This window comes from Falco naumanni, chromosome 4 (assembly GCF_017639655.2).
Source record: "Falco naumanni isolate bFalNau1 chromosome 4, bFalNau1.pat, whole genome shotgun sequence".
Classification (NCBI taxonomy): Eukaryota; Metazoa; Chordata; class Aves; order Falconiformes; family Falconidae; genus Falco; species Falco naumanni.
Window position 1 is genome coordinate 67,068,452 of NC_054057.1, and position 25,287 is coordinate 67,093,738.

Genomic DNA, 25,287 nt, shown 5'->3' on the forward strand with positions numbered 1-25,287 from the left:
AGGCTGTGCTTGCTGCAGCTGATCCCAGAGTGGGATCCGTTTAGAGCTCGAGCATAAAACATCCCCTCTCCACTCTTTCCAGAGCTTGTCATTTTTCTCTGCCACAGGGAAAGGAATATTCTTTATCCTCCTTAGGCCTTTAATTTTCTCTCTATTTATTAGGCCTCCTAATTACCAGTTCCTTTGAATGATTCACATTCTAGCTTGCCCTTCCCATGACCTGGAGCAGACTGCTGCCTGACTGCTTCTGTGGAGCAGGATTATTGGGAACCTATCACGAGAATAAACACTACAGAGCACTCTCCTTCTGAAAGGGAAATCCAACAGCAACCTACAAAGAAGAGTGCATGAAACAAAGAGTCGAGGTGCCAGCCTGTGGAACACTATGCCTCTGCTTTTTATAATGCAAACACCTTTATTGTGCATATTCACCCTTTACAGACAAACCAGTTGCTAAAGTAAAATAATCCCTTTCTTCACTCAGAAAAACAGCCACCCCAAAACCACCAAACAACCCTCACCAACACAGAAAGGACTTGAAAGAGCCGGAATGACATGTGGAGGAAACACAGTAGGTGCCAACATGAGGTATGCAAACCATCTTACTCAGCGGTCAACCAAGTGGATGACAGTAACCCATGCAGAGCAGTTAAAGCACTCCACAAGGTAGACCGAAGCCATCCACCCCTAGAAAGACAGGTTGAGGTGATGTCCCTCACCAGCACAGACCTCAAAAGTGCTTGAGACCACAGATGCTGAGGTCTCGCTGCACAGCACTGGCCTAGTTCCAGCTGCTCATTACAAGCTACTTCCTGAAAATAGAAGGGTCTCTGGTTTCTTCAGCGTGACCACCACCTCAGTGAGGAAACCCCAGCAAGGTGAGGGGAAGGCTCCAGACAAGAATCACTAGCCTTATAGTTGTCAATGCACTTAAGGGAAAGGAAACAGTCTGAAGGTGTCCAAGATTCTTCATCTTATAATTTCTTGACTGCATCATCAATCTCGGGAACGATCTCCTTCAGCTGGTTCCACTGTTCTGCAGACAGGGCAATCCCTAGAAACAGCAGAAGGAGAGGTTTCGGAGGAGGCAAGGGGTAAGCATCAAGTAGCACACCAGATTGGCTCCTTCAGACTAGCTACAGAAGGGGAAGCTGAATCTGAGGCAGAGGCTCAAACCAGAAACAGAAGCAGCCTACTAAGCACGACAGTTGTGGCACCACTTCAGCATCCATATCAAGAAGTGCTCAATGCTATCACAGAAGCACCATATGAGAATATAAGCTCAAATTGCCTTTCAAGAGTCCCACAGCCCCTTATAGCCCATTCCCTAGTACAAATTCCCACCCACATGAGCTGGGAAGAAATTCTAGGAGAACCTTACTCCACACAGCAGTTAGGACAGCATCCTTTTAACTGCCCAAAGGAAATAATGCGAACTGTAGCTCTATTAAATGCTGCTAACAAGAAATCACTAGTGTGGCTTAAACACTGGAAAAGAACTGGCTTCTTTTTAGATCCAGCAGAGATAAGGTCTTGGTGTCCTGTCCTTCTCCCTTAGAAAACAAACATGGTAGTGGAATTGCTGCGTGGATTCCAGCCAGATGTTAACAAAGCCAAAAGGAACAAGTTGACAAGAATCACATTAAAGAACTAGGGCCCAAGCTTTATTAAATTCTCTAGATAAAGATCAGGGGCCAAGAACTCCTGAGAAAAACAGCAGAGGCAGTATTTAAATGAAAAAAACATTTCTTCATGATCTCTGCTTTAACTGACAGATCTTCTGTCTTAACATTGTGGGTGTGCTTTTTCCAGCCTGGAAGGAGTCCACAATGCTCCTTTCCCTCTCTGCTCCCAATGGCACAGAAAAGCTTGAGGGCTTTGCTTCCCATGTTCATTACAGGGTACACAGTTCCCTCCAAGTGAGTAATTTAGACTTGTAACTTCCCTGAAGAAAATTAATTTCTGGAAGGAAAACTATGCTCAGTGGTTACGAAGCAAACCAAGCTGAAACAAATTTGTATGCCCTGACGCAAAAATCTATAGCAAGGACCAAAAGGTTCCTCAAGAAACCCCCCATTAACCAAATATTTGCTGGGCACAACACACAGGGATGGTGAAAAGAGTCCAGGGCCTGTGAACTACGAGGCAAGCTAGCAAGTCACTGTCAAAGTCCAAATGCAAAAAAAAAAAAAGCCTAAGCTGAGCATTGACGCATTGGTTGAGGAACTCTGGAGAAAAATGTGTCTTGCTGTCTCTAGCTGCCTTTGCTTGCATCACCTGCTCAGGTAGTGCTGCCACAATGGGCTGCCCAAGTTGTGCCATCGTATCACATCATCAGACACCTTGCCAAAAGAATAAGGAACACCTAACACAGCAGCATTGGAGTGTCTTGGTAGGGATCCAGAAAGGCCTTAACCTTCCTGTCCCCACCTAGATAGGGAAGGGTGGATTTACTTCTGGGAGGCTCCCCCTGCCAAGTACAACTCCACCATTACAGATTAGGGGCAAACACACAAAACATGTTTTTTTTGCCCTAGCCATCACCAGCACCCGAACAGTAGTTTATCAGCTAGCAGCAGGACACAAGACAGCAACACTGGAGCCAGGGTTTTCAGCCTCCCCTCCTCTACCTTACAGCTAGAGAAAGGGCTGGTGACCAGAGGTGGAACCAGAGCCCTGCACAGCAGCCTCCTGCACTGCTCTTAGCGGTCCTGCCGAGCCTCATGCCTCACTAGAGGCTCACGCTCCCTCAAACCTTTGTGCTCTTCTTAGTCACCGCCACCCAGGCTGATAAAGCGCTAAACCCCGCCGTGTGCTTTGCTGCACTGCCCAGTCCCTCAGCGTGGCACCCGCGTCCCGGTGCCATGGTGGGGAGGCCACAGGCCCTGGCCGCTGCCTTGCGAGCATGGCTGTACCTTTCCTCCCCGGTTTCATGCTGCCGTCCTTGTCAGTGTAGAACTCCCTGATGTCCACGAGGGCCTTCCCCCTGAAGCAGGACACTCGGACATAACGCATCTTCCCGATCTAGGGCAACACGGAGCCTGCGTTAAACCCGGCCCTGCGGCAAGTCACCTCGGGCCTGAGGGGCCTTGTGGGGCCAGAGGGGCCCTGTGGGGCCTGGAGGGGCGGTCAGTGTGCCCCAGGGCTGGTGGGGGGCAGCTAGCACCCCAGTTAGGTGGCTCAGCCACCCAACTGCAAGGAGAGGAGTGGAGGGGAGGCCTGTACAAAGGGGAGGAAGACAGTAGGCGCCTGGAGCAGGTCCCTGCCCGCCGTACCTGGAACATGCCCTCCTCCTCGCTGCCTTGTCCCACAGGTTTTTCTATCGCCCTTGAAGGTTTGGCCTCAGTTTTCAGCCTTTTCTCTGACTTGGAAGACTCTTCGTTCTTTCTTTTCTGGAGAGATCGCCAGGTTGAACAGCCTGGTTTGAGGAGCCGCAACCCTTCTCCTGGGGTGGGCCGGGGCCCCGTGGCACCCCCGTCCCGCGCTGCGGGCAGGCCCGGCCTGTTCCCTGCCCCCGAGCCCTGGGGGCTCTGCCGCCGCTCCCCCCCTCCCCGCAGGGCGGCAGTACCTTCTCCTCCTCCTCCAGGCCGCTCTCCGAACCGCTCGCTTCCGCCAGCTCCTCGGCCTTGGGCATCCTACGGGAAGAGCCGCGCGTCACCACCGCTCAGCCCGGCCCGGGAGCGGACGGGGAGCGGAGGGGCCGGAGCCGGGGCCGCCCGTACCTGACCGAGCGCAGCGCCCACCGCCGGCCCGCGGTCCCGCTCAAAGAGCCAAGCCCCGCCCCCGCCCCGCGCTCCAGCCAATCACGCGGCTCCCTGCGCTCCTCGCAGCGGCAGCGCCCCCGCCAGCCGGCCAATGGCTGCGGCGCTCTCCTCCTCGTGCAGCCCGGGGGGGGGCACGCGGTGCCCCGGCCCGCACCGAGCCCGGGGGGAGGGACCCGCTGCCGGAGCCGGCACCGAACCGGGGGGATCCGCATCCCATGTCCGCACCGAGCCGGGGAGACCCGCAGCCAGAGCCCGCACGGAGCCCGGGGGGAGCGATCCGCAGTCGGTGCCCGCCCCGAGCCGGGGGAGAGGGACCCGCAGCCGGAGCCCGCCCCGAGCCGGGGGAGGGGACCCGGGCTGGCGCACGGGAGGCAGCACCAGGGCCCGCTCCAGCCGCCCCGCCCCGAGCCCGGCAGCGCTCCCCGGCCGGGCGGCAGCACTAGGGTTCCGAGGGGAGGGGGGGGGGGGGGAGAGCACCGGGGTCCCGGGGGGGCTCCCCACCAGGCCTGGCCTCTGCTTGGCCCTGCCGGACCCGGGCTCGCCCTGCCCACCCCACCGAACCGCTCCCCACCGGGCAGCGGGGAAGCCCCGCGTCCATCCCTGCTCCGCACCCACCCCAGTTCCCGCCCCGCCTCATGCTCGGGGCACAGACCTCTCGCAATGTTTACGATTTGAATAAATAGTTTATGAGTGTTCAAAAAGTCATTTGGTCACGACAGAGGCACAACGATCTACCACCAGCATACACCGTGCTGGCTTCTCCGGCAGCTGATTTTTCACAGGACTGAAGATGTCTTGCATAGAAACTTTTAATTGCTTCAAATCGGCACGAAGCCTGCAAATAAATGGGAATTTGCTCACCTCGAGGTGCTGGAATCTTGCTCAGGGCCTGTCACTGTTTTCTGTCATACTATTTTACTTTTGATTCTATGGAAGGGATGATGTAAGCTCTTCAACACCTGCATTTTCTCCCTTTTTTGTGTGTGTGTGTCTATTCCTTCAAATAATGTAAGAGGATTCCAAGGGGTTTTGAGCTTCCAGCAGCAAACAGTTTTCCAACAAATCTGTTCATCAAACCTACTCACTCGGTTTATTTTTTCCAAGGGAAAAAGGGATAAACAAATAACGAAATTAAAAATGTTAAAATACTTAAATATTATTACATTTATAGTCAGAAAAATATGTAAATCAACTGCATTGAATTTTCTATTAGCTTTTAAATATTCACCTCAATATACATTTGTTCTTTAGGACACACAAGAGATAAATAATTGAGTTAACATCACCAGATAAATCAACTCTTTTTTTTTTTTTTTTTCCTGAGCTGCAAACATTCCAGATTATAACTTTGAAGTTGCTGTCCAATAACTACAAATGGAAACTAAACAGATCGAAGTGAGCGAGCAGGAGCCTACGCTTGAGTACCCAGAGGCCCAATTTACTGAGAGATACAGTAGCATCCTCATCATTTCAGAGCAGTAAATCACGATTCTTAAATGCAAAACCCAGCTTAGCCACAGGGCGCAGAAGCCCGGCATTTTGTCTTGTGCTATGAACAAGAAAGCCACATGATTTCAAACAAACAGCCCAAAACCAAGCCCCACAATTCTGGGCATCTGTGGTTTTAAGCATCGGAATAGATTGTGGTGCCTCCTCCAGCCACAGATGGTGGGGTACCTATTTCCATTTTGGCTTCAGGGTCTTTCCTCTTAGCGCTGAGTACACCAGGGTGGAGTTCTTATTGCACAGTAGTACTGATTTTGTAACCTATTTTATAATGTAATTTTCTCTTCTTTGGGAGATCACCTACAACAGTCCACACTCCTCACATACAATCCCCATTAGTGCCTGTGTGGGTGGGAGTGGACAGAAGGAATGAACAGCTTCAGTGCTTAAACCCTGTTGGAAAACCAGGTTTTTGGGAGCTGCAGACTTTGACAGCAACCAGGACAACAGATAAAGCCAGACAGATAACCAAGAAAATTGTTTTATGGCCAGAAGCATCAGCTGCTAGCCATTTGTGTATATGTGGACATACGCTTTCCATGCATCTTCCTTCCAGGTCAGGCAAACTCCTGATAAAAAGGACAGGTAAAACCACAGGGGTAACAAGAATGAGCTCTGCAGAACTCTTCTGCAGTTTGTGGAGAACTTATTTTACCAGCACAGCTGCTGGGTTTCTGCTTTTGCGTGTTGTGTTGGTGACAGAATTGCTCAGATACACTGCAGTACAGATCAGCACCATTTTTCTTGGGTTTTTTTCAAAATAGCAGAATAGCAGGATTTATTTACAAGCTTCTCTGTCAGCTTCCCAAAAACAGCAATGTGGGAACTAAGTTCACTCCCAGGACGGGCACTCTGCTCCAGCTATGAGAAAGTTGGAATTTTACTATCTCAGATTTGAATAGATGATGTTTCAGTGCACATACACTTTTGATCAAATGCATAAACCCTGATCTGTAGTAAAAACTACTTTCTGTGGCAGCCAGCTAAAGGAACACAAAAAGCATCTGATCAGATAAGACAAATTACATTGGTGTGGGAGAGATGGAGGTACTATCCCAACTGCTCTTCAGGTTTAGGCACTTTCCTCATTTACCTCTAATCTACCTTTCTTCCTTCAGGCAGCGTTAACAGCTTATTGTTGAGACCACAAAGAGCTGAAGAGTTTGCTTTGATGCTACAACCTTGACAGAGACATAGCTGCAACCACACTGGGTGGCCTCGGTGGAAGTTTTTGACTCCAAGCAGGAAGACCAAAGGCTGACAGTCTCTACTGCAAGGAAGAATGCTCTGAGCCTGTTCTGTTCTCTCTTGCCCACTACTTGTAGATTTTTATATGCATCAAGTCAAGCTGCAGCAGATTACTAATAATTTTGTTTCTTCTATTTTGCTCAGTAATGGAATTTCATTAAGACTGGTTAATTAACCGGCTGGATTGGAGGGAACACGCCCCCTGCTCCAAGTATAACACACTAGAAATGTATGATGCAGCTGGAGTCCTCTGAAACTACCTCCAGGTATCCAGAACCTACGGAGAAGTTCTTCAGAGAGCCACCGGACTGTGCATGTTCTGAACCCACAAATCCAGAGCGTGCACCTTCCCACAGCACAACACATGTAGCCTCGAAGGCCAGAGCATAAAAATCCAGTAGAAAACAACCAAGGCTCATCTTCCAGCCACTCCGGCAATTTCTGAAGTAATTCTAAATTCATTTGGCAGAGGAGTGTCACAAACACTTAATGCATGCAGAGACATGTATTTTAAAGAAGCACTCGAAAGATCAGAAAGCAGCAAGTTTCCCTATAGGGCTGATACTTCGGGAGTGCTTGGTACCGTGCCACCTGCCGATATTACAGCAATCCACAGACATCAGCATGCTTTCCTGGAAAATAAGACCCTTCAAAGAACAAGTTGCTACACATTTAAAGTAGCAGAAAGCACACATCACGGGGTAAGGGTACTCTAAGAAGGAGACTACAGGGAAACAAAGAAAGATGAATGGAAATCAGCGCTGTGGTCCCCATCCAAAGGACAAGGACTGCAACTGGCCACAATCCCTTTTTTAACATGTGCACACACACCAGCTGGGGCGAGGACAAGGATGCAGAGCTTGAATTTTCTTTGCCTACAAAAAAAAGGGGATGCTTTCATTCAAACCCACAGGAGCTTTTCAGCCTCTGTAGAAGATGCTATTTCAAATACAAGTAGTCATTTTTAAAAAAAAGGTAGTCACCATGGCCTGTGAAGAGACCTCATGCGCTTCGAACAAATTACAGAAAGGACTCTAACATCGTTGAGTGGCAGGACAGTAGTATTCAATCAGGACATCTTCTAGAACTACAACTAGCCTAGGACTTGTAGTCAGTATCTTGATATATTTTCCAGAAGAACTTGAGGGCAAACGGGCCCAGAATGGGCACTCAGCTCTCACCAGAAAGTGGTGACAAGTAATCCTGCTTACCTCGGATGGTGCAATTCAGGAAAGATTTAAGATGAGGACGATGCTTGAGCAACTGGTTACCTGGCCCTCCCAATGTTTGCACAGCACTGGCAACTATTCTGGGCAAATACACAGCTCTTTCCAGCCAGAAACATCAGCAAACTAAAAATAAGGCTTACTCAAGGATAAAACTAACAAAGAGCACGTGTTTCAAGATACACTCTCTTAGGTATAGTTCTAGAAACAGCCATGTTTAAAATGACATTCATAAAACTTCATTTTTTTGTTTTGTTTTGCTTTTTAATGGCTACATGACCTGCCTCCCTTCATACATAATGGGGGCAGTGCATGAAAGGACAGCAACAAGCACTTTGGGAATTTCTTATATGTGCAGGCCAGGAACAGTGTTTCAGATATAGCAGAGCTGAAAAATGTGAAATGAGACCCTGAGATGCAGGTGAACGTGGGAAAACACCCCAAAATCCAGAACCCATCTGGAAGTGAAAACTGAGGAATGAAGATGGAAGGGATTACAGACCAGAGCTCAGCAGGAGCTGGGCTGCTCTTGCTATTAATGTAACCAGTTCATTTAAATAACATGGAACAGCACAGAACAGGATTCTGCAGCAGTTGGGGCTGTAGAACACCCTTTAAAAACCAAGCAAGAGTTTAGCACAGAGTGGTGGCAGCCGTGAACTGTCCAAGGACCATAAACTGTAAAGAGAAATCAAGTCCACAGCAGAACGAATCCCCTGATAGAGACAGGAGAGAACCTGACCTGGCAAGAACCCTAATTAGCAAAGTACCCGTTTTATCAATCTTTCCTCATTCTGTCAAGGACAGTCGAGCCCATTTACAGTGCACCTCCTAAAAGGGAATGAGTTATTGCACAGTCTAAACAAAATGCACAAGATGCTTGCTGCAGACACTGCTTGCTCAACACAGCCTCCTACAGCTAGGCAGTGAGCTTAAGGAAGAGGTGCCATAAGAAAACATGCTAATAGTATTCTCTTTAATTTGCATGTGCACTTTTTTTTGTTTCTTTTAAACAACTGCTCTGAGTCCTTGTTTGCTGGGTACAGATAGCACAACGTTCTACTTTTGTAGTTTCAGTTTCCAAGTTGGCTGAATGGCACACGTCCATGGAGGTGCTGGACTTGGTTTTACACTCATAGAAGCTGCTCAGAATCAGCCGTTCAGTGTTTAAACGACCTGCAGGAACTACTGAAGTCTCTGAGCCTTTCCCTCACCAAAAAGCAAAGGAAAGCAGACACGGTGCAAGTCAGGGGAAGAAGGTGAAGAAAAGCACTTAAAAGGTGCACAATAATTAAAATTTCATTTTCTTTCTGCCTTCTTCCCCTCTATAGAGTATCAAAGGGGAGACAGGAAGAGAAACAGCAGGATTCAATGGAAGGCAGAAGGTTCCTGATGGGCTCACCGATGGCTCAGTGCTGCTGTGTGGGTGACGAGTCGCTGCTTCACTGCTGCTTGTTTTTAAGGGATAATCTCTGTATCATCTTGTAAAGCAGACCAAAGTGCTGGAAACAGAAGGAAAATAAGTAACCACAAGTCCGTGACTGTGTTCTACACAGAGAGAAAACTTACTAGAAGGCTCAAAACAATGCTAACATGCAAATGCAATACCTTGCTTGGATCATCCACTAACACTCTCATCCTGAAGACAGAGTGAGTGGGACTTGGTGAATTAGGAGGAATTATCATAATGAAGCTAGTCACTTGAAGTTGTACAGAAGGTTACAGCTTACAAAAGTGTTTGTGCAGGCCTCCCATTGTGAAGATGCAAACACTTGTTAAAGATTTTACATTTTCTGATGCAATTCTGTTTCTTCTGAAGGGGAAGAGAAAGCTTCAGATTTCAGCACCTGCATGATACTGGTCACTACATAAACACTCTTGCTAGCAGTTTCAGGAATGTAAAAATTAACCAGGTAAACACAGAGATTCCCAGTAGTTCACTATCCTTTCACTGGAATTCTCTTTTACTGTTTCACCAGAGACCTAGAAATTCACTTAATTCCTCTCTTGATTCTGCTTTGATTAATAGTATTCTGATTTGATAACAGCAACTTCAGATATTTGACAGATGTAACAACATCCAGGCTTCAGATAATTTGTAATAACAAAAGTAATGAAGGTATCTGACAGAAATAAAAAATATGTTTTCCCTCCTGTTTACGTTGTTACACTGGATTTTTAAATGCTTGTTTCACCAAACAAATAATGAATACAAATAACATTAAAAGATCAAAATCCAGATTTACCTAAAACACTTCCCTTTCATTCATGTTCTTCGGAGAACCCCGCCAGGATTAGAAGCCTAGCTTGCAGTGGCTTTGTTAGCATTTAAACAAACCCACTAAATTTAAGCTGGCTGGCCAAGGCATGGAGTATCCCATTTCCAGGAGCATGGACACAGGGTGGAATTTATGGTTTGTGGAAAAAGAAAAAAAAAGAAAAAAAATCAAACCAAACCCCTGAAGATGCATTTCTAAGCTGCATCCCAGGTTCAGACACTGGAAGGATCTCCTAACACTCCTAACAAGCTGCAAAGCTTTAACATTATGGCAGATTTTAGTCACCTTGAGAAATTTCAGTCTGAAGCTGTTACAGCACCAAAATAGTTTAAAAAATGAGTTGCACGAGTCCTTGACAAAGAGAAGGAGCTCTGTAAAATAGTTTTGCACTAGAATGGTGAGAGAGTGCCTTCAGCACAGCCAAGTGAGATACTCCAAAACATACACATCAAAACGGCCAAAATTTTGGATTACTACTTTTAGAGTGGGGTGGCATTATCATTCCAGCTTTGGTGCTGGGACTGTGTGAGTACCAGTTACTGTAAGCTAACGTGATTTCTGAGGGAAACGATACGACTCCTGCTTCTCTACTCTTACCTGCACTGCAACATAGGCAACACCAAGGTAGGCTGCGATACAGACAGCCAGAAGCAGGTCAAAGATCGCTGGCTTGACCCTGCCATAAAGAAAGAACACATGAAATTGCTACAGCAGATAGTGCTACAGGGTGAGACAATAGCCCAACACGTCCAAGGGAATTCCATACCTGTACGCATTCATCACCTGTTTCAGCTGGTCATAGAAAACAAACTCGGGGTCCCTGTGAAAAAAAGAAATTCTTCAGGTTGTATTACACTTCTTGACACTGCCGTAAAGGACAGCCCAGACCTCTGCTCCCAAAGAGTTCATCCAGCCAGAGACAGGTAAGCATGACCATCTCGCATACAGGTTTTGAACAGATTTAACTGTCAAGTCTGTCTTTTCCTACATTCAGGAGCCTAAGGATACAATTCAGAACACATGCTGCTCAATGGTCTCAGAGGAGGCAGATGAAAGACAAGTCACTGGGTTCATTAAACTGCTTCAACAGAAGCAGGTTAGATAGGATGGAACTGCCTTTTTGCAATTAAAGAAAGCTTTCCAGGAGACCGTAGTTTTTTCCTGCATTTCAGAGAGAAGCAGCACTTGGAGTGGGAAGGGTGGAATCAAAACAGTGAAAAAAGAAGCTCTTCAGACAGAGGGAGCCGTTGAGACTTGTTACTGTGCTGTGAGGAACGATAAAGAGCTTTCTCTGGGAGAACAGAGAGCATGAACCAAAACTAACAGGAGAGGGGAAAAAAAAAAAAAAGAAAGAAAAAAAAGAGCAATCACTTCCAGCTACACGCCAAGAAGCCAGAAAAGCTGCAGCTCAGAGACAAAAGCCATCGGAGGGGGGAGCACCAGTTTGTATGCCCTGGCTGGTTTCTGCATCTCTCTTCTTACCGTTTGTCTGCCTTTACGTGATGCTGTTTGACATCCTTCAGGTAGCGACCCATATAATATTCTAAGGTGTTGAGGAAGGTGCTGTCTTTATCAATCAGCTGGGCAGCCCTGGGCTGACTGCTCAGCCAATCCATCACTGATTCTAGTTGCTCCTGCTGGATCTGCTGCAGAAAAATATCACCAAAGAAAAGGAGTCAACCACACATATGCTGAGACCAGACCTCTCTCCCAGACTCTTGATTCCTTCTTCCCACAAGTTACAAAAATGCACTGTGCTCACCATCTGATCCGTGAAGATCTGCAGATCTGCAGGTGCTCCCTGCAAGGGAAAAAAAAACAAAAAACAACAACCCAGGCTACTAGTGAGAGCAAGCTTGGATGGGCAGGACAAATCTGGCTAGCACTGCGTGACAGGCAGCTCTTACCTTGTCTGTTAGGTTGTAGATGACCCTCGTCAAAGCCTCAGCAATGATCCTAGTATTCCTGGTTAGTGCCTTAGTGTCTATTCGTGCCCTAAAGCAAAAGAGAGGATTATGGACTTGTCAATGGAATATCAGCTTCCTCCAGAAACCACCCTTTTTCATTGCAGCCAGCATAAGCCTGAATCCAGAGCCCAGCTCCCAGCATCTCTTCATTCATCCTCTGACCATCAGAACAGCATAACCAGTCATGAGGCCAATTTGTGTTTATGGGCTGGATTTCAGCTGCAGCCTAAGGCCTCTAACCTCCTATCCATGATGCTGTTGCGTAGGCTGTCCCGGTGGCTCTCCAGGTGTGAGATTGTGAAGGCTGGCAAGCGTCGGATTGCAAAACGCTCGTGCTCCCATGCCAGCATGTCCTCAGCCAAGTTTATCTTCTTGTGCACCATGGAAAACTTCACCTCTGGGAACTGGCTGGCAACAACCTGAGGGAAAGGACAAGCCATCCAGGGTGTCATGCTGCCCACTGCATAGACCCACCTACCCAGTCCACCTAGACCCAATTTTTTTGTGTTCCAGAAAGTAAATATACTTCCACCTGTAAGGTGAAGTTTCTGCCATTAAAAAGCTGTTTTAATGTCAAAAAGAGATGTTTTAACATCACTACAGGACAGCTGTTGCAAGCAATAAGCCATAAGGAAGTGCAGCGGAAAATGCAACAGATCTGGTCTGCTTCATTTGGGACTGTGGCACGAGGATTTGCCTGCACTGCAAATCAAGTGACCATAAACACCACATTAAGTATCTCAATGACACACCCTTTCTTCACATCTTCCTTCCTTCCTCTCTTGGAGAGCTGCAGCTCCCCCATACTAAGTCCCAAGTTCCCTTCCACCTAAACCACTTTTCATTACCATTTCCAGTTCCCTCAGAAACGCGTGCTGCAAGGTCCCCTCCTTGGGAGGCTTTGAGACATGGAGATGAAGGCTATTGCCTCGGCCCAGGGTATCAAGGCAGAGAACAAACGCTACGTTGTCCTGAAGCAGGCTGGAATCTGAAAGAGAAAAATCCAAACCTATATTGCTATGTTTTGCGCTGGTATTTCCATGCCAGAAAAGCAAGGCCCACACAAGGAGATTCTCACAGGAGGGCTGATACAAGAGACACTTAACTGTATTTAACAGAGGCTTTGCCACAGAACATGCCAGAACGGCAGCCCCTTACTCACCAGTGTGGTCCAAATTGTCTTCCAGCCACCGCTTGGTTCCTTGATAATTAAACTTGCCACCTCCAGATGCAAAGAACAGCAAGTTATACCTGCCCATCAAAGAAGACAGAGAAGTGTTAGCATGCTGCAACCCATGGCTACAGAACTCCGTTACTCAGCGGTGGAGGTGCAGTGGAATCACAACAGCTAGCACCTGACGTTCAAGGCAAACTGTCCATCAAACAACACTTTTTATGTGCCACAAACTAAGGTGATGGGAGGACGGGGTAAAAGGGGGAGTTCCCAGTGCTTGAGGATGGAGTCTACTTTCCACATCATTCCCTTCGCTTGTCCCCAAGCTTGAGCAGAGCTCTGGCAAAGAAACCAAAGAAAGGAGCTTGGCCATTAACAGCAGCTGTACTTGGAGGGAAACAAACAGCAAAAAATGTAAAGGGCTGCTTGTAACACTCTACAGGTCTGGAGCAAAAGCCCTTCTTATCTGATCTGAGCTACACACATTCAACCAAGAACAGGGCAGTTTCTTACCCGGCATGGGTACGTCTGTAGGTGTAGAGGCGGGAGAACAGCCTAGCTAGTTCCAGTAGCACTGAGATACCACTGCCATTGGAGTCAGCACCGTGTGACAGCCACTGTGGAATGAAGTGGGACAGAGACAAGATGACAGCCCTACACTTACTCTCACACACCAGAACAGCCTTCAAGACGGCACACCACCATGCTCCTCCGCTTATGACTGTCCCACGTCTTTAAGGCCAAAAAAACCCATTGGAGCAGAGGCCACATGGGAGAAAAAGACAGGAATAGAGAGCTGCAGGAAGCCAGAATACTTACTGGAGCCACTCCAAAAGAATCATAGTGGGCAACTATCACAACAGTGGGCAGGTCTTCTCCACCCAGCCCTGTTAGCCTTCCCTGCAGAGAAAAAAAAAAAAAAAAGAAATCAGTGTCACTCAGCGTGGCCTCTTGTGTACCTGTACAAAGGCCTGACTTCTACATGCCAACTGAGCCTGTAGTGCTTTCAGCTCTGAGGACTTAGATACTTAACTAGCTGGGCCTCCCTCAACTTCCCCTATCAGTCCAAATGTCTGATGAGGTCCCAATTAAAGAAAGCATCCCATCAACGCTGCCAGTTTGATTCCATATACAACTCACCAGTTTGAATCCATATACAACTCACCTCCACGCTGGGTATGAGCCAGTCATTGATAGCTTTGCTTTGAGCCCCACTGGTCACCATCTGGAAGCCGTTGGCAGTTGCCGTGTGCAGCAGAACTAGAATCGGAAAAAAATAAGTATACCTGGGAAAGCTTTATCCCTGTATTTCCCTTGATAACTGAGCTTGGAGAGACCAGCTTTAAACCAATTAAGCCCTCTCACTTGTCACTTGTGTTTATGCATTGACATGGAATCCTGGTGACCATGCATTTTCTTTCTGTCCTAAAATCCCAGTATTTTGAGCTGGCTAAACCAGAAGCTTTTCTCCAACAGCCAGCTCAGTCAGATAGTAAAGTTATTTACAGGGGAATACATGGAAGCACTGGATGGACTTGGAGTTAGACAGAAAGCTTCAGCTTCTACCAACACAGTGTAGTCACTTAATATCTTCAGTGTTGTTTTTAACCTGAATTTTGCTTTCTATCTTACTTGCAGCAGTGTGAAGCCGAGAACTCAACTCCATGCAACTGTATTTCCAAATATAGTCAAGTAATACTCTCTTTTATACTGTGTTTTTCTTCCATTAAATCTCAAAGCACTTTAACAAAGTGTGCCTGAGACACAGCAGACTGCTCATAGAGGGAGGACAGGGCCTGTCTTCCTCTAAACCTTTCCTCAACTTGTTAGAGCTCACCTTCTGCAGCCGAGGCAGAACCCTGTGATGCAGAGGCAGCCCTTGTTTGTTCATAGATAGACAGCAGCTCTTCATCTTCCACTGCAAAGTAGACTGGCACAATGGTTTCCATAGCAAGCATTTCTGGCTCTATCTCCATAAATTGCTGAGGATTTAAGTGAGAGACAAACTTAGCCTCTGCTAAACATGCAAGAGTGTAGACAAAAATTAACAATCAAAGCAGAGATAAAAAGGTAAGTTTTAAAAATAGAATCTGATTTATTGTGCATTATGACAGGAGCTTTCAGTCCTGCAGCAATCCAAGCCTCTCTCCCTCTCAATTACATCTCCCATCAGAAGAGAAAGGGAACTTTTTCTTTACCCTTACAACATCCTGTGGGACAGAAGAGATAGACCGCGGCAAGATGATGACCACAGCACCAGCTGACTGGCGGAGAGCCTTCTGGTACTGCTCATAGGAGAAATCCACCAGCCGCATCATGACGCAGCGGCGGCTCAGGACATCTGCTTCTACAGTGCGGGCTTCTGTGTTAAGCACTGCGCTCCTGGTGCCTGTGAGGAGAGAGCAGCAAGAGGGTTTTTTTTGTAAGTGATTTCATCGCATCCCCTTTGTTTGAGCTTAGCTCCTTCTCAGAACAGTCTTGGTGACAGTCTGATGAACTTCAGAGCAGCCAGGACCTGCAGAAAGCTAAGTTCATCTCTTCTCCCTCATCCAAGAAGGAAGAGAGGTCTGTGGTTTTTCCTTGCATCCATCAGAGCAACATCTGTGCAGTCATGTCCTGCCAGAGTCCTCTTACTCCAGCACTACACAGCTTTGACCATCTTCCCGTCTTCCTCCCCACAACCACACAGGCTACCTGTTTGCTCACCTGCACCAGCACCTGCAGACAGAAATACATCTGGAGAAAGTGGGGCCCCTTGCTGTGCAGCCTACCGCAGCCTCCAGCTGCAGGAGCATGTCCACAAGCAGAAGATGCAAGCTGTGCAGAGCCACTTTGTGAAAGGACACAAGGCTACCCCATGTCCATCCAAAGGTCTGTTCTAGCTCACCCACTGGGATATTTCTGTGGCTGAGAAAATTACAAATGAGCAGGCTGCTTCTAACTGCTCGCTCTCTCCTGCTCAGTTGCTGCATATCAAATCCCCCACATGAAAATGCAATTCTTTGGGAGAACAGCAGTCTGGAGACTTGCCAGCAGCTTCAGCATTCTCTAAGAGAGGACCACAAGGACATCTTTTATAAACAGAGACATTCAAATCCACCTTGCAATTTGCAATGCTCCAAATCCAATTTCTTCTTCTGTAACTGTGGCACCTACATTGAAGAGCTCGTCACACCGGGTCCCCATGCAGCCAGGGAAGGAGCACGGTGCTCCAGAAGGCATCTCAGCCTATGCCAGATAGGAGTGTTGCTAAAGGTCAGATTTAAACCTGGCTTAACTCTGACATCAGTCTGGTCTCGCCAAAGGTCAAATCACCTAAAGAAAACTTCCACTACATAGTGTAAGCGATGGTCATACACTCATCCATGGAGTTAAGGCATGACCTAAATTATCCACGTAAAGCTCCTACACTGTGTAACAAAATAATATTAACAGCAGGCCGCCCCCCAATCTGAGGAGAACAATCCATAAGGAGGATAATCTCTCCACTATTCCCAAAACAATTATGTGTAAACATAGCACAGCGTGGATTCAAAATTCTGCTCCCAGCACAGCCCTCTGACATCTAAGCAGATCAGACCCTTCTCTGACAGCACAGCAAGACAAGTTGATTTTCTGTAGTTTCTCTACAGAAAACTGTTTAATAATCATTCATTTACAATCTAAAGAACTCTATTCTAACAATATTGGAGGAAGTCCAAATTTATTCTTAAATTGCTCTGTGACTGAGGTTGACAAAAAAACTCTTCAACCCCTGGCCAGAAAAGGCTCAGCAGCAATTGCTATTTGGTCTTTTTGGGAAAGAATATGAGAAACTGGAACAACAAACAGCTTTTATCTTGAAGGACATCTGGTCTCAGAACACATATGGAACAGGAACATCAGCTACCCAAAGGGGCTGGGCAAGGAACAAAGAAAACACACAATCCACCATACTAAAAGGCTCCAGAAAAAGAAACAGCATGAAAAGTTAATTGCAAGCATCTTAAAAAACAATGTGTGGTTTTCCAGAGTTCACAGAATACTCCAAAATATGTTGCGAGCACTTGGCTAGAGAGAACACTCAGGCAACCAAAGTCAAAGCCAGCTGAAATACATGCCTGCTGCCCCTGTTAAGCCTGCCAACAGAGATTTACCACTACATGAGAAAAGAGAGAGCTTAATACCCCCATAAGATAGCCCACCTCGGATCTAGCCAGGTTCTCAACACAGAGGTCTCAAGCTGCAGACACATTTTGAGAAACTGTAATGGAAGGAACCCAGAAATAACCTCAGATATTCAGAAGCCACCAGTAGCACCCGTAGTATTTACAAAGCGTGCTGGCGTAGCTGGCATTTCATAACTTCTAGTGATGCTTGGTCTTATGAAGATCTGAAAGATCTAGAGATGGAATCTTATGAACAGTACTGCATCAGTGTGGGGCTGTAATGCCAGACTGTTCATATAAGCCTGAAACTCAGGCCACAAAACAGCAGCAAGAGTCACTTGCGGACAGAACACATGCCCTGATCTGCAATAACGTATTCATGGAGGGCTCTGAAACAGCTCTTGATTTTGCGTTAGCGAGTACAGGGGGGTGGCGGAGGCTAAGGTTTACAACACTTCAATGATTTGCAGAACAGGTTCTTTTTCTGACTCAAAGAAAGGTGTTGCACAATCAGCAGCCTGGAAGAACAGAACAGAGGAACAGGAGGTCAGTCGTAACATAACAGAAAGGACTCCCAAATGGAGACACCGGAGCAACAGCCACTGTAACTGAAACCAACGATGCTGAAGAGCGAAGAAGAATCAACCTGTCAACAGAGGAGTCAAAGGCAGGAGAACAAAACTGAGCTCACGACCAAGTTCCCCTGTACACAAGAGAGCTGCAGCCAGACTCCTTGAGCCACTGGGAGCTCAGCCCACTGACAGGAGCTTGCAAGGACACAGTAGGGTCCTTGGCCGCCTCTAAGTCAGCACGGGGGAGCCCTCGGCACCCTCCTGCTAGTGCCGAGGCTGGGCAGTAACACCCAGCGGAGGGGGCCCGTCCGCGGCCTCCCTTAGGTCTGGGCCCGGCTGCAGCCTCCCCGGGTCCTGCCGCAGCCTCCCCTGGGCCGGCTCGCCCTTCCCGGGCAGCCCGCGGCTTTGCGGCCTACCCGGGGCTCCCGCCCGGAGCCGGGGCTCTCCCCAGGCCCCCACCACCCCTCCGAAGGGGTTCGCCCTCCCGGAGGGCCGAGGCCTGGTGCAGGCCGGTGGCCGAGCCGAGCCCGGCCGGGCCGCGCAGTCTCTCACCGTAGGGCTGCCCGCCCAGCTCGTACTGCTGCATGCGGTAGACCGTGAACTCGTGAGCGGCCTCGGCGGCGGGCGGCGGGCCCAGGAGCAGCAGCACGGCGGGTACGAAGAGCAGGAAGCTGAGCGGCAGGCATGAGGCCTTCAGCACCGACTCCAACACCTCGCCCGCCTCCTCCAGCATCGCCGCGGCCACCGGCCCCGCCGCTGCGGCCTGCTCCACCGGCACGCACGGCACGCGCGGCGCGCACCGCCCGCGGGCCGCCGGGAGCTGTAGTGCGGGTGGCGCCGCAAGGGGCGCTGGGAGCTGTAGTGCGGACGCCGCCGCAAGGGGCGCTGGGAGCTGTAGTCGCGGCCTGGCCTGCTGGGGGCGCTGCGCCGCCCGGCCGGGCCTGTGCCGCACCCGTCGAGCCGGCGGCCTTCCTGTGCCCGGGCACTGCGGATGGGGCCCGGCGGAGCCACCTCACACATGTGGCCCAGGCGGCGGAGATGCCTGGTGCCGGTGCGTGTGCAAGGCAGAGCACAGCACCTCCCCGGGCCGAGGCGGAGCGTGGGGCTCCCGCTGCCCTGGGCTTGCAGGGAGCGTGTGCAGGCCGCCCGGGTAGGGGGCAGGCAGTGGCCAGGACCCGGGCGGCCTGTCCCTGGGTGGCAGCAGAGCGTGGGACCCACCAGACAAGAAGATCAAATCGTACCACATGAGCCGGCGGCTCCCGTATCGCCTGGGTTTATTGCAAAACAAATGGGCCAGGAGCTCAGCGCCTCCGGCGGAGCGGCCGCACCAGCAGGTTCTGTCAGTGGGAGCTTCTCCCCGCTGCCGCGGTGGCTTTGGCCTCCTTGGGTGGTGAGAGGAGGCACTCGGGTGCTGCTGCGATTTTTCCCGTGGTTGGGGAATGGAAGAGCAGGACTCTGAGGCCCGAGCTGGCCGTGCCCCGTGAGCCCCACTGGGTCTCTGAGCCAGGCAGCAACGGGGCTGTGGTGAGGACAGTACAGTCCTCTCGGTAGCAGGGCTGAAGCCTGGCCCTGATGAGCTTCTGCAGCCTGCAGGCCTGGCATGTGGGTGTCACCATGCCCCCCGCCTCCCCTTCCCTGTGCCAGCAGGCATCCTGCATTTTCTGTTGGGTCCTTGGGAGCTGCTGGTGCAGCCTGGCCTCTGTCACGGCCCCGGCCCTGGTGCAAAGGTCTCCAAGCCCTGCAAAAGCCCTCACTGTCCCCAGCCAGCCTTGCCCCGGGGGAGGGTCCCCCCACCAGCCTCAGGCAGCACATCTATCTGCCTGCCCATAGAAACATCCATTTCTGCTGCCAGCTGCATCCAAGCACAACTTGGCAGCCTCTTAAGCTTCCTGCCTGTGAAGTTGCAGCAACTTGGGATCTCTCCACTACTTCACAGAAAACAGGCAGCAAACTAACAGGGCCAGAGGCTGCAGCCAGGCAGTTACTGGCCTGCAAGCTCAGGGGAAAGAAGGCATGGTGGCATTTGGAGAGGTCAGGGCAGCAGTGCTCAGCCCTGGGGCAGCAGAGAGAATCTGTATGTGAGTGCTGCGAGCCCAGGGCTCCGGGGGTCCTCCGGTACCTTCTGGGCTGTTGATGCTGTGCAGCTCACAGGGAGGTGGAGACCCTCAGAACATTTCCCTGGCTGAGCACGGGCAACCCTCTTCTTCAGATGTGGTAGCACTTAGAGCATATGCTAGGACCAGACCTTTCTTTCAGACCTTAGGATCAGACCTTCATTCTGCTCCTGTTCCTCAGCTGTGCTGAACTTCAGAAGGGCTTGGGGCAGGCTCCACCCTGCTCCTGCCTCCAGGTGCTGACTGTTCCAGACCATTTAAGTGATTCTTGCAAATCTGTTCTGTTGCAAACAGTGTTTTGGGGAAGGTTTCTGGAAGGATTCACCCTTTTTGTCCCAAAGAGGAAGAGGAAACAAAAAATTTCTGCTTCATCTGTTCAGGTGTGAGCCAAACCTCACCAGAGACAATAGAATGCAAAGCCATCTACAGGCTGCTGCTCAGCCTTTCAGTGCCCACCACATTGGGTGTCACCCCCTGTGTGGGGGCCTTAGAACAGGGCAGATTTGCTGGAGCGTGACCCACCTCTCTGACAGGCCCCAGCGCTGTGAACCCTCTGCTGTATAGGCACGTTACCTGCGGGGTTCAGCCAGATGGGAGCAGGTAGCTCTGCCGTGCAGGGTGGCACCAGCCTCTGCGGTCACTGTGGGTCCCTCCTTCTGCCCGTGGTGGTGCCAGGGCTGTCACTGCAGGTGCAGCCCCATGCCCTGAAGCACAGCAGTGCTCTTACTTCTTGCTGCCAGGCTGTAAGCACTGTCACAGCATTTGCCCAGGCATGGTGCCCAGCTTCTGTGCTCCAGTGAGGGGCTGGGCTGTTGCTGCAGCCTTCTGCCTTCCTGCGGCTGGTTTGTGCTGCACTAAGGGGGGCACTCAGTTCCTGGCCAGGGGCCTCTGAGCTGCCCCACAGCTGCACACACTTGTACTTGCAAACCCAGTTGTTCTTGACTCCCTGGCAAGACATCAAGCCTGCATCTTTTCCCACCAGCTGTGCCCATCGCAGCAGTTCCAGAAGGCTGCAGCTGCAGGAAAAGACTCAAGGACAGCCTCTAGCCCTGCATGACATGCAGTGGCAGCACTGCCAGCCCAGCCTGATTGCAAGGGTTTGAGGGGCGGTCTGGCTGGGGATACCTACCCTGTTTGTCACTGTGCCCTGGGACACAATACCCTCATCTAGGCAGGTACAGCATCTATATACATGCACACACAGAGCAGGGACCACATATAACCCAGGCACAGCAGTTGTCTCAGCAGAGCATCAGTCCCATCGTGTGCTCGTATCCTTCACTCCCACCCTAGGAGCAATGTCTGTCCCTGTGCTGAAGCAACATCCCAGTCTGAAGGGACTGGAGAGCCTGGCCACGGTTGACAACTAGGGTGGGACTGCGCCTGGTCAGCTTGAGCTGCATGTGGGCTACAGTTTTGCCAGGCCAGGACCAGCAGCATGAGGTCCTGGTGGTCTGTCTGGCATCTCTTGCTCTCCCCATGGCCTCTCAGAAGCTGGGGAGATTGCTCATCATGCTGGAGTTGCTGGAGAGCGGTGCTCTGGGCCGGCTGTTCAGCACTGCAGAGCTGCGGAAGCTCTCCCGGTAGTGCAGTGAGCTCTCGGTGGATGAGCCGGAGTTGATGTCTGTGATGACCAAGCAGTTCCCAGGCTTGCAGAGCCCGACCCTGACACAGCAGCAGCACAGCAGGCTTCCCACAGCACGGCGCACCTCCACGCTCCGGAGGGAGTAAATGACGGGGTTAACACCTGAGTTAACCATGGCCAGAGCCAAGGTCCAGTCCAAGCTGTGGAGGTGCTTGCAGGTCTGAGTCTCACAGAAGACATCAAAGAGCAACAGGACAAAGAGGGGGCTCCAGCAGATGATGAAGGCACCCAGGATCATCAACACAGTCTTGAGCAAGCGCAGGGACCGTTTGCGGCTGTGCCGAGATGTGGTTTGCTTAGAACTGGCCTGGACCAGCTGGAAGATGGAGATGTAGAGGCCGATGATCCCCAGGAGGATGATGCTGAACATGACTACAGAGAAGAGGATGTAGTTCTTGGAGTAGAGAGGAAGGAGGACAGAGCAGGCATTGAAGTCACACAAGCAGTTCCAGCCCAGCAGTGGAAGCAGTCCAATGACGAAGGCCAGCAGCCAACAGGAGACGATCAAGCTGCGCAAGCGCAGCGTCTTGCTGGCTTCATTCTCAGCAATCGGCCTTACCATGGCACTGTAGCGCTCGATGGCAGTCACAAGCAAGCTGAAGGTGGAGGCAGCCAGTGCAATAAAGAGGATGCCTTCCCGCAGGAACCAGAGCTGAGGTGAAAGCTGGAAGGTCTTCTTGCCCGAGAGGCAGAGATTAGAAAGGTAGGCAATTCCTGCGAGCAGGTCGCTCACAGTGATGCTGGCAATGCAGGAGTAGACCCAGCGGCGGGCTCGCAGACACCGCAAGATGGCCAGCAGCACAAGCAGGTTCTCCAGGATGATGACGCAGCTGATGATGGCAAAGGTTGTGCGGATAAGACCCATGCCTTCATCCCCAGACTGCCGGTTGGTCAGCTTGCCTGTGAAGTTGTAGTGCTGCAGGATGATGTTCGTATTCCTCACGGCAGCCAGCTGCAGGCAGGAAAGTTTCCTGTCGAGCAGGTCGAGTCTGAGCTCAGGGTATTGAGCAGAGCCCAGTGGAAGGGAGTGATTCACCAGCCAGCTCAGGTCTGGACCATCCATCTTCTGAGCCTAGGTCAGCAGCCAAGGGTTGAGGCGGGGGTTGGAGCAGAGCAGACCCTCTGTTTGAGGGCTGGAGCAGCTGTGTGTGTGCTCCACTGGAGCAGCTCCACCCAGTGTGGAGATGAGTGTTAGAGCCGTGTCTGCCAGCCCTACGGCACTGAAAGAGCAAGGGTAGAGGAGGGTGAGGCGTTTTGTAAGTCCACATATGAGCATGGGCTTCCTGTTGTTTACTAAAGTTTCCTGTTGTGAGCTAGAGCATTGACATTGTTTCTAGCAGCTGTCAGCATTTCTCAGTAAGGGGCTTGGCTATTCTCAACTTTCTTGTGGTTGTGAAGGTGGGACATGAATGATGTCAGGCCCCCCTTTGAGTCAGGGCAGCCTGAGTCGAATGGGGTAACATCTCCCACCTTGATGGGTAGGGTTTGTTGGGCTGGACAAAGCCAAGCGCTAGTCAGGAGCACCCAGACAGCCTGAGCCACTGAAGTGCTTGGCCTTTTGTGGCATGAAATTCACCCCTGAGCCTGGCAGAGAGCAACTGCCTCTTCATCAGCTGCCCTGCACGCTACCTGTGCCCAAATACATCCTTCTCCAGCAGGAAATTCCATGCTGTCGCCCCTCTGGGCCCAGCTCCTGCCAGGCTCTCAGGACACATCCATTCAAGTCCTGCCCTGTCCATGCAGCACGTCCAGGCACCCTGGGGGCTGGATCTTCCTTGGCATTTTTCACTTGCCTGTGCTGCCGTCCAGCCTGGGATCTCTCCACTCATCAAGCAGGGGATGGACTCCCAGCACAGCTCCCTACTTGCCGCGCTGACAGAAGAAATCACAGCTCTTTGCTCTCAACCTGGCAACCTCTCCATGCCTTTGTGCCAGCCTGGAGCGAGCGCACAGGTGAAGGCAGCAAGCACTGGAATCTGGGGCTCAGCTCTACCCAGTTTGAAGGAAACCAGCTGGTCAGAGCCCTGCACGTGCCCCTCCACCTACAGCTCTCCCCGTCCCTGTCAGGGACCGCTCAGGACCTTCCCAGCGTCTAGGTCACAGACAGGGAAACAGAGGAATGAAGCTTCTGCCTCTTGCCTGGCATTGCAGAAAGCACAAGGGGCTGCACCGGGGCCAGACACCGGGAATCCTAATGCAATTGCAATGTTCACGTCTGTCATTGACAGGGGAATACCCTGTGTCTGCAAAACGACTGGGGAGAAAGTCTTGCAAGGTGCCATTCCCACCCACCACTGTGGAATTTGGTTTCTGACTCACCTGTCACAAGTGGTCCAAGGCTCCTGCTGCTGGAGGTGTTTGGCAGCCACCAGTGCTCTCTCACTGCTCGTCTGTGGCCAAGCACACAGTAGGTAGTGGGGAGGGCTCCTTGTGCAAAATAAGTGAGACTTCTACCTACCAACGTGGAAAAAGGGAAGTTACAACATCAACCACATTTCTATGCAGGATGGACCCCACCCAAAACAGCTTGCAAAGAGGCCCAGAGAGAAGAAAGACAGAGCACCTTTTAACTCAGGATCAGAGCAGAAGCTGTGCCCTGCTTTCTGCTTTCACCTGTGCGCTCGCTCCAGGCTGGCACAAAGGCATGGAGAAGTCACCAGGTTGAGAGCAAAGAGCTGTGATTTCTTCTGTCAGCGTGGCAAGCAGGGAGCTGTGCTGGGAGTCCATCCCCTGCTTGATGAGTGGAGAGATCCCAGGCTGGATGGCAGCACAGGCAAGTGAAAAATGCCAAGGAAGTTCCAGCTGCAGGAAGCCACGTGCAAGCCAGAGTGGTTCTCATCACAAGCTGAGGGCTCCATCCTCCCCATTCACCCCTTTTCGGCTGGCAGTTTGAGCTTTTCTATCAGCAGAGTGGAAAGACGCTCGTGCTGATAAAGTCAGCAGATGACCCCAAGACTGAAGGAGTAGAAATCAGCAGGAAGGCTGGGCCGTGAGTGCAGCTCAGCCTGGAGATGAGTGCAAGGCTGCACATTCAGCACAGAGAGCGCACACCCAAGTGAGCTGGGCAGATGCTCCTGGCAGAGCACTGGAATCAAAAGTCAACGCGATTCTTGCACATCACCCCTGTGTTATCCTTGCTTCGGGATGAGCCTCCAGCTGATGTGTCTACTCAGAGCTGGTGGGGTGTCCCGAAAAGATCAGAGGATGAAGAAACTTGCCTTGTCAGGGGCCCTAAGTGGTTTCTCCAATAGCTGGCAGCATGTGAGTAGTGTCAGGAAAGACAGAGGTGAGAGGGACGAGCTCTTTGTCAGGGAGATCTGCAGAGGCTGCGCGGCAGGAGGGCTTGAGGCCGATGAGCAACTGGGCCAGCTCAACACGCTCACCCATGGGGGACCAGTAAAATATCAGAGGCTCTTCCTAAAGCCCGTTCCACAAGCACATCAGGTGCTACCTGAAAGGCAGGGTTGATTATTTCACCAGGAGCTGCTCCAGTGAGACAAAACCTTGTTCCTCGCTCTGTCCTAGCACCCTGCGTGTTTGGCCTTTCCATAGCAGAGAGGACTGGGGGGTACCTCTGAGGCCCGCTGCAGGACACTGGGGGGGGGGCTCGGCTCTGGGAAGCTGCCTGAGCTGTGTCTGTGTCC

At 50.7% G+C, this 25,287-nt stretch overlaps 3 protein-coding genes across 6 annotated transcripts; all 3 read right to left on the minus strand.

Annotated features, from left to right (window-relative positions):
• Positions 1 to 378: 378 nt before the first annotated feature.
• On the minus strand, positions 379 to 4,490 carry LOC121086722 (activated RNA polymerase II transcriptional coactivator p15-like). 2 transcript variants are annotated; one of them, XM_040590846.1, is made up of 5 exons: positions 4,417 to 4,490; positions 3,569 to 3,635; positions 3,276 to 3,392; positions 2,916 to 3,024; positions 379 to 1,054 (listed from the first exon to the last, which is right to left on the minus strand). In XM_040590846.1, the coding sequence occupies exons 2-5, from the start codon at positions 3,632 to 3,634 to the stop codon at positions 975 to 977; spliced, it is 372 nt and encodes a 123-aa protein (XP_040446780.1). In that variant the 5' UTR covers position 3,635; positions 4,417 to 4,490; the 3' UTR covers positions 379 to 974. The 2 variants fall into 2 exon arrangements, with proteins under 2 accessions (XP_040446780.1, XP_040446779.1); XM_040590845.1 differs by lacking the exon at positions 4,417 to 4,490 and adding an exon at positions 3,723 to 3,754.
• On the minus strand, positions 4,428 to 18,686 carry NCLN (nicalin). Of its 3 annotated transcripts, XM_040590843.1 has the most exons (16): positions 18,437 to 18,685; positions 15,363 to 15,553; positions 15,002 to 15,146; positions 14,330 to 14,424; positions 13,984 to 14,064; positions 13,678 to 13,781; positions 13,153 to 13,241; positions 12,839 to 12,978; positions 12,231 to 12,409; positions 11,931 to 12,018; positions 11,786 to 11,824; positions 11,506 to 11,669; positions 10,790 to 10,843; positions 10,621 to 10,699; positions 9,147 to 9,246; positions 4,428 to 4,599 (listed from the first exon to the last, which is right to left on the minus strand). In XM_040590843.1, exons 1-15 carry the CDS (start codon positions 18,615 to 18,617, stop codon positions 9,187 to 9,189), a joined length of 1,689 nt encoding a protein of 562 aa, XP_040446777.1. In that variant the 5' UTR covers positions 18,618 to 18,685; the 3' UTR covers positions 4,428 to 4,599; positions 9,147 to 9,186. The 3 variants fall into 3 exon arrangements, with proteins under 3 accessions (XP_040446777.1, XP_040446778.1, XP_040446776.1); XM_040590844.1 differs by lacking the exon at positions 4,428 to 4,599 and having other exon boundaries at positions 4,828 to 9,246; positions 11,506 to 11,666; positions 18,437 to 18,686; XM_040590842.1 differs by lacking the exon at positions 4,428 to 4,599 and having other exon boundaries at positions 4,828 to 9,246.
• Positions 18,687 to 19,028: 342 nt separating this feature from the next.
• On the minus strand, positions 19,029 to 24,089 carry S1PR4 (sphingosine-1-phosphate receptor 4). Its single transcript, XM_040593371.1, has 2 exons — positions 23,963 to 24,089; positions 19,029 to 22,863 (listed from the first exon to the last, which is right to left on the minus strand). The coding sequence occupies exon 2, from the start codon at positions 22,704 to 22,706 to the stop codon at positions 21,486 to 21,488; it is 1,221 nt and encodes a 406-aa protein (XP_040449305.1). The 5' UTR covers positions 22,707 to 22,863; positions 23,963 to 24,089; the 3' UTR covers positions 19,029 to 21,485.
• Positions 24,090 to 25,287: the final 1,198 nt, after the last annotated feature.

Bases quoted from the DNA above. Each gene is read 5' to 3' on its own strand.
- S1PR4 (XM_040593371.1), bottom strand. From the start codon at position 22,706: ATGGATGGTCCAGACCTGAGCTGGCTGGTGAATCACTCCCTTCCACTG.
- LOC121086722 (XM_040590846.1), bottom strand. From the start codon at position 3,634: ATGCCCAAGGCCGAGGAGCTGGCGGAAGCGAGCGGTTCGGAGAGCGGC. The intron at 3,025-3,275 runs GTACGGCGGGCA...GTGTTGCCCTAG, and splicing joins AGGAGGAGGGCATGTTCCAG to ATCGGGAAGATGCGTTATGT. The intron at 1,055-2,915 runs GTACAGCCATGC...TGCTGTTTCTAG, and splicing joins CATGAAACCGGGGAGGAAAG to GGATTGCCCTGTCTGCAGAA.
- NCLN (XM_040590843.1), bottom strand. From the start codon at position 18,617: ATGCTGGAGGAGGCGGGCGAGGTGTTGGAGTCGGTGCTGAAGGCCTCA. The intron at 10,844-11,505 runs GTAAGAAGAGAG...TTTTTTTCACAG, and splicing joins CACGTAAAGGCAGACAAACG to GGACCCCGAGTTTGTTTTCT. The intron at 9,247-10,620 runs GTAAGAGTAGAG...TTCTGTTTCCAG, and splicing joins TTGCCTATGTTGCAGTGCAG to CACTTTGGTCTGCTTTACAA.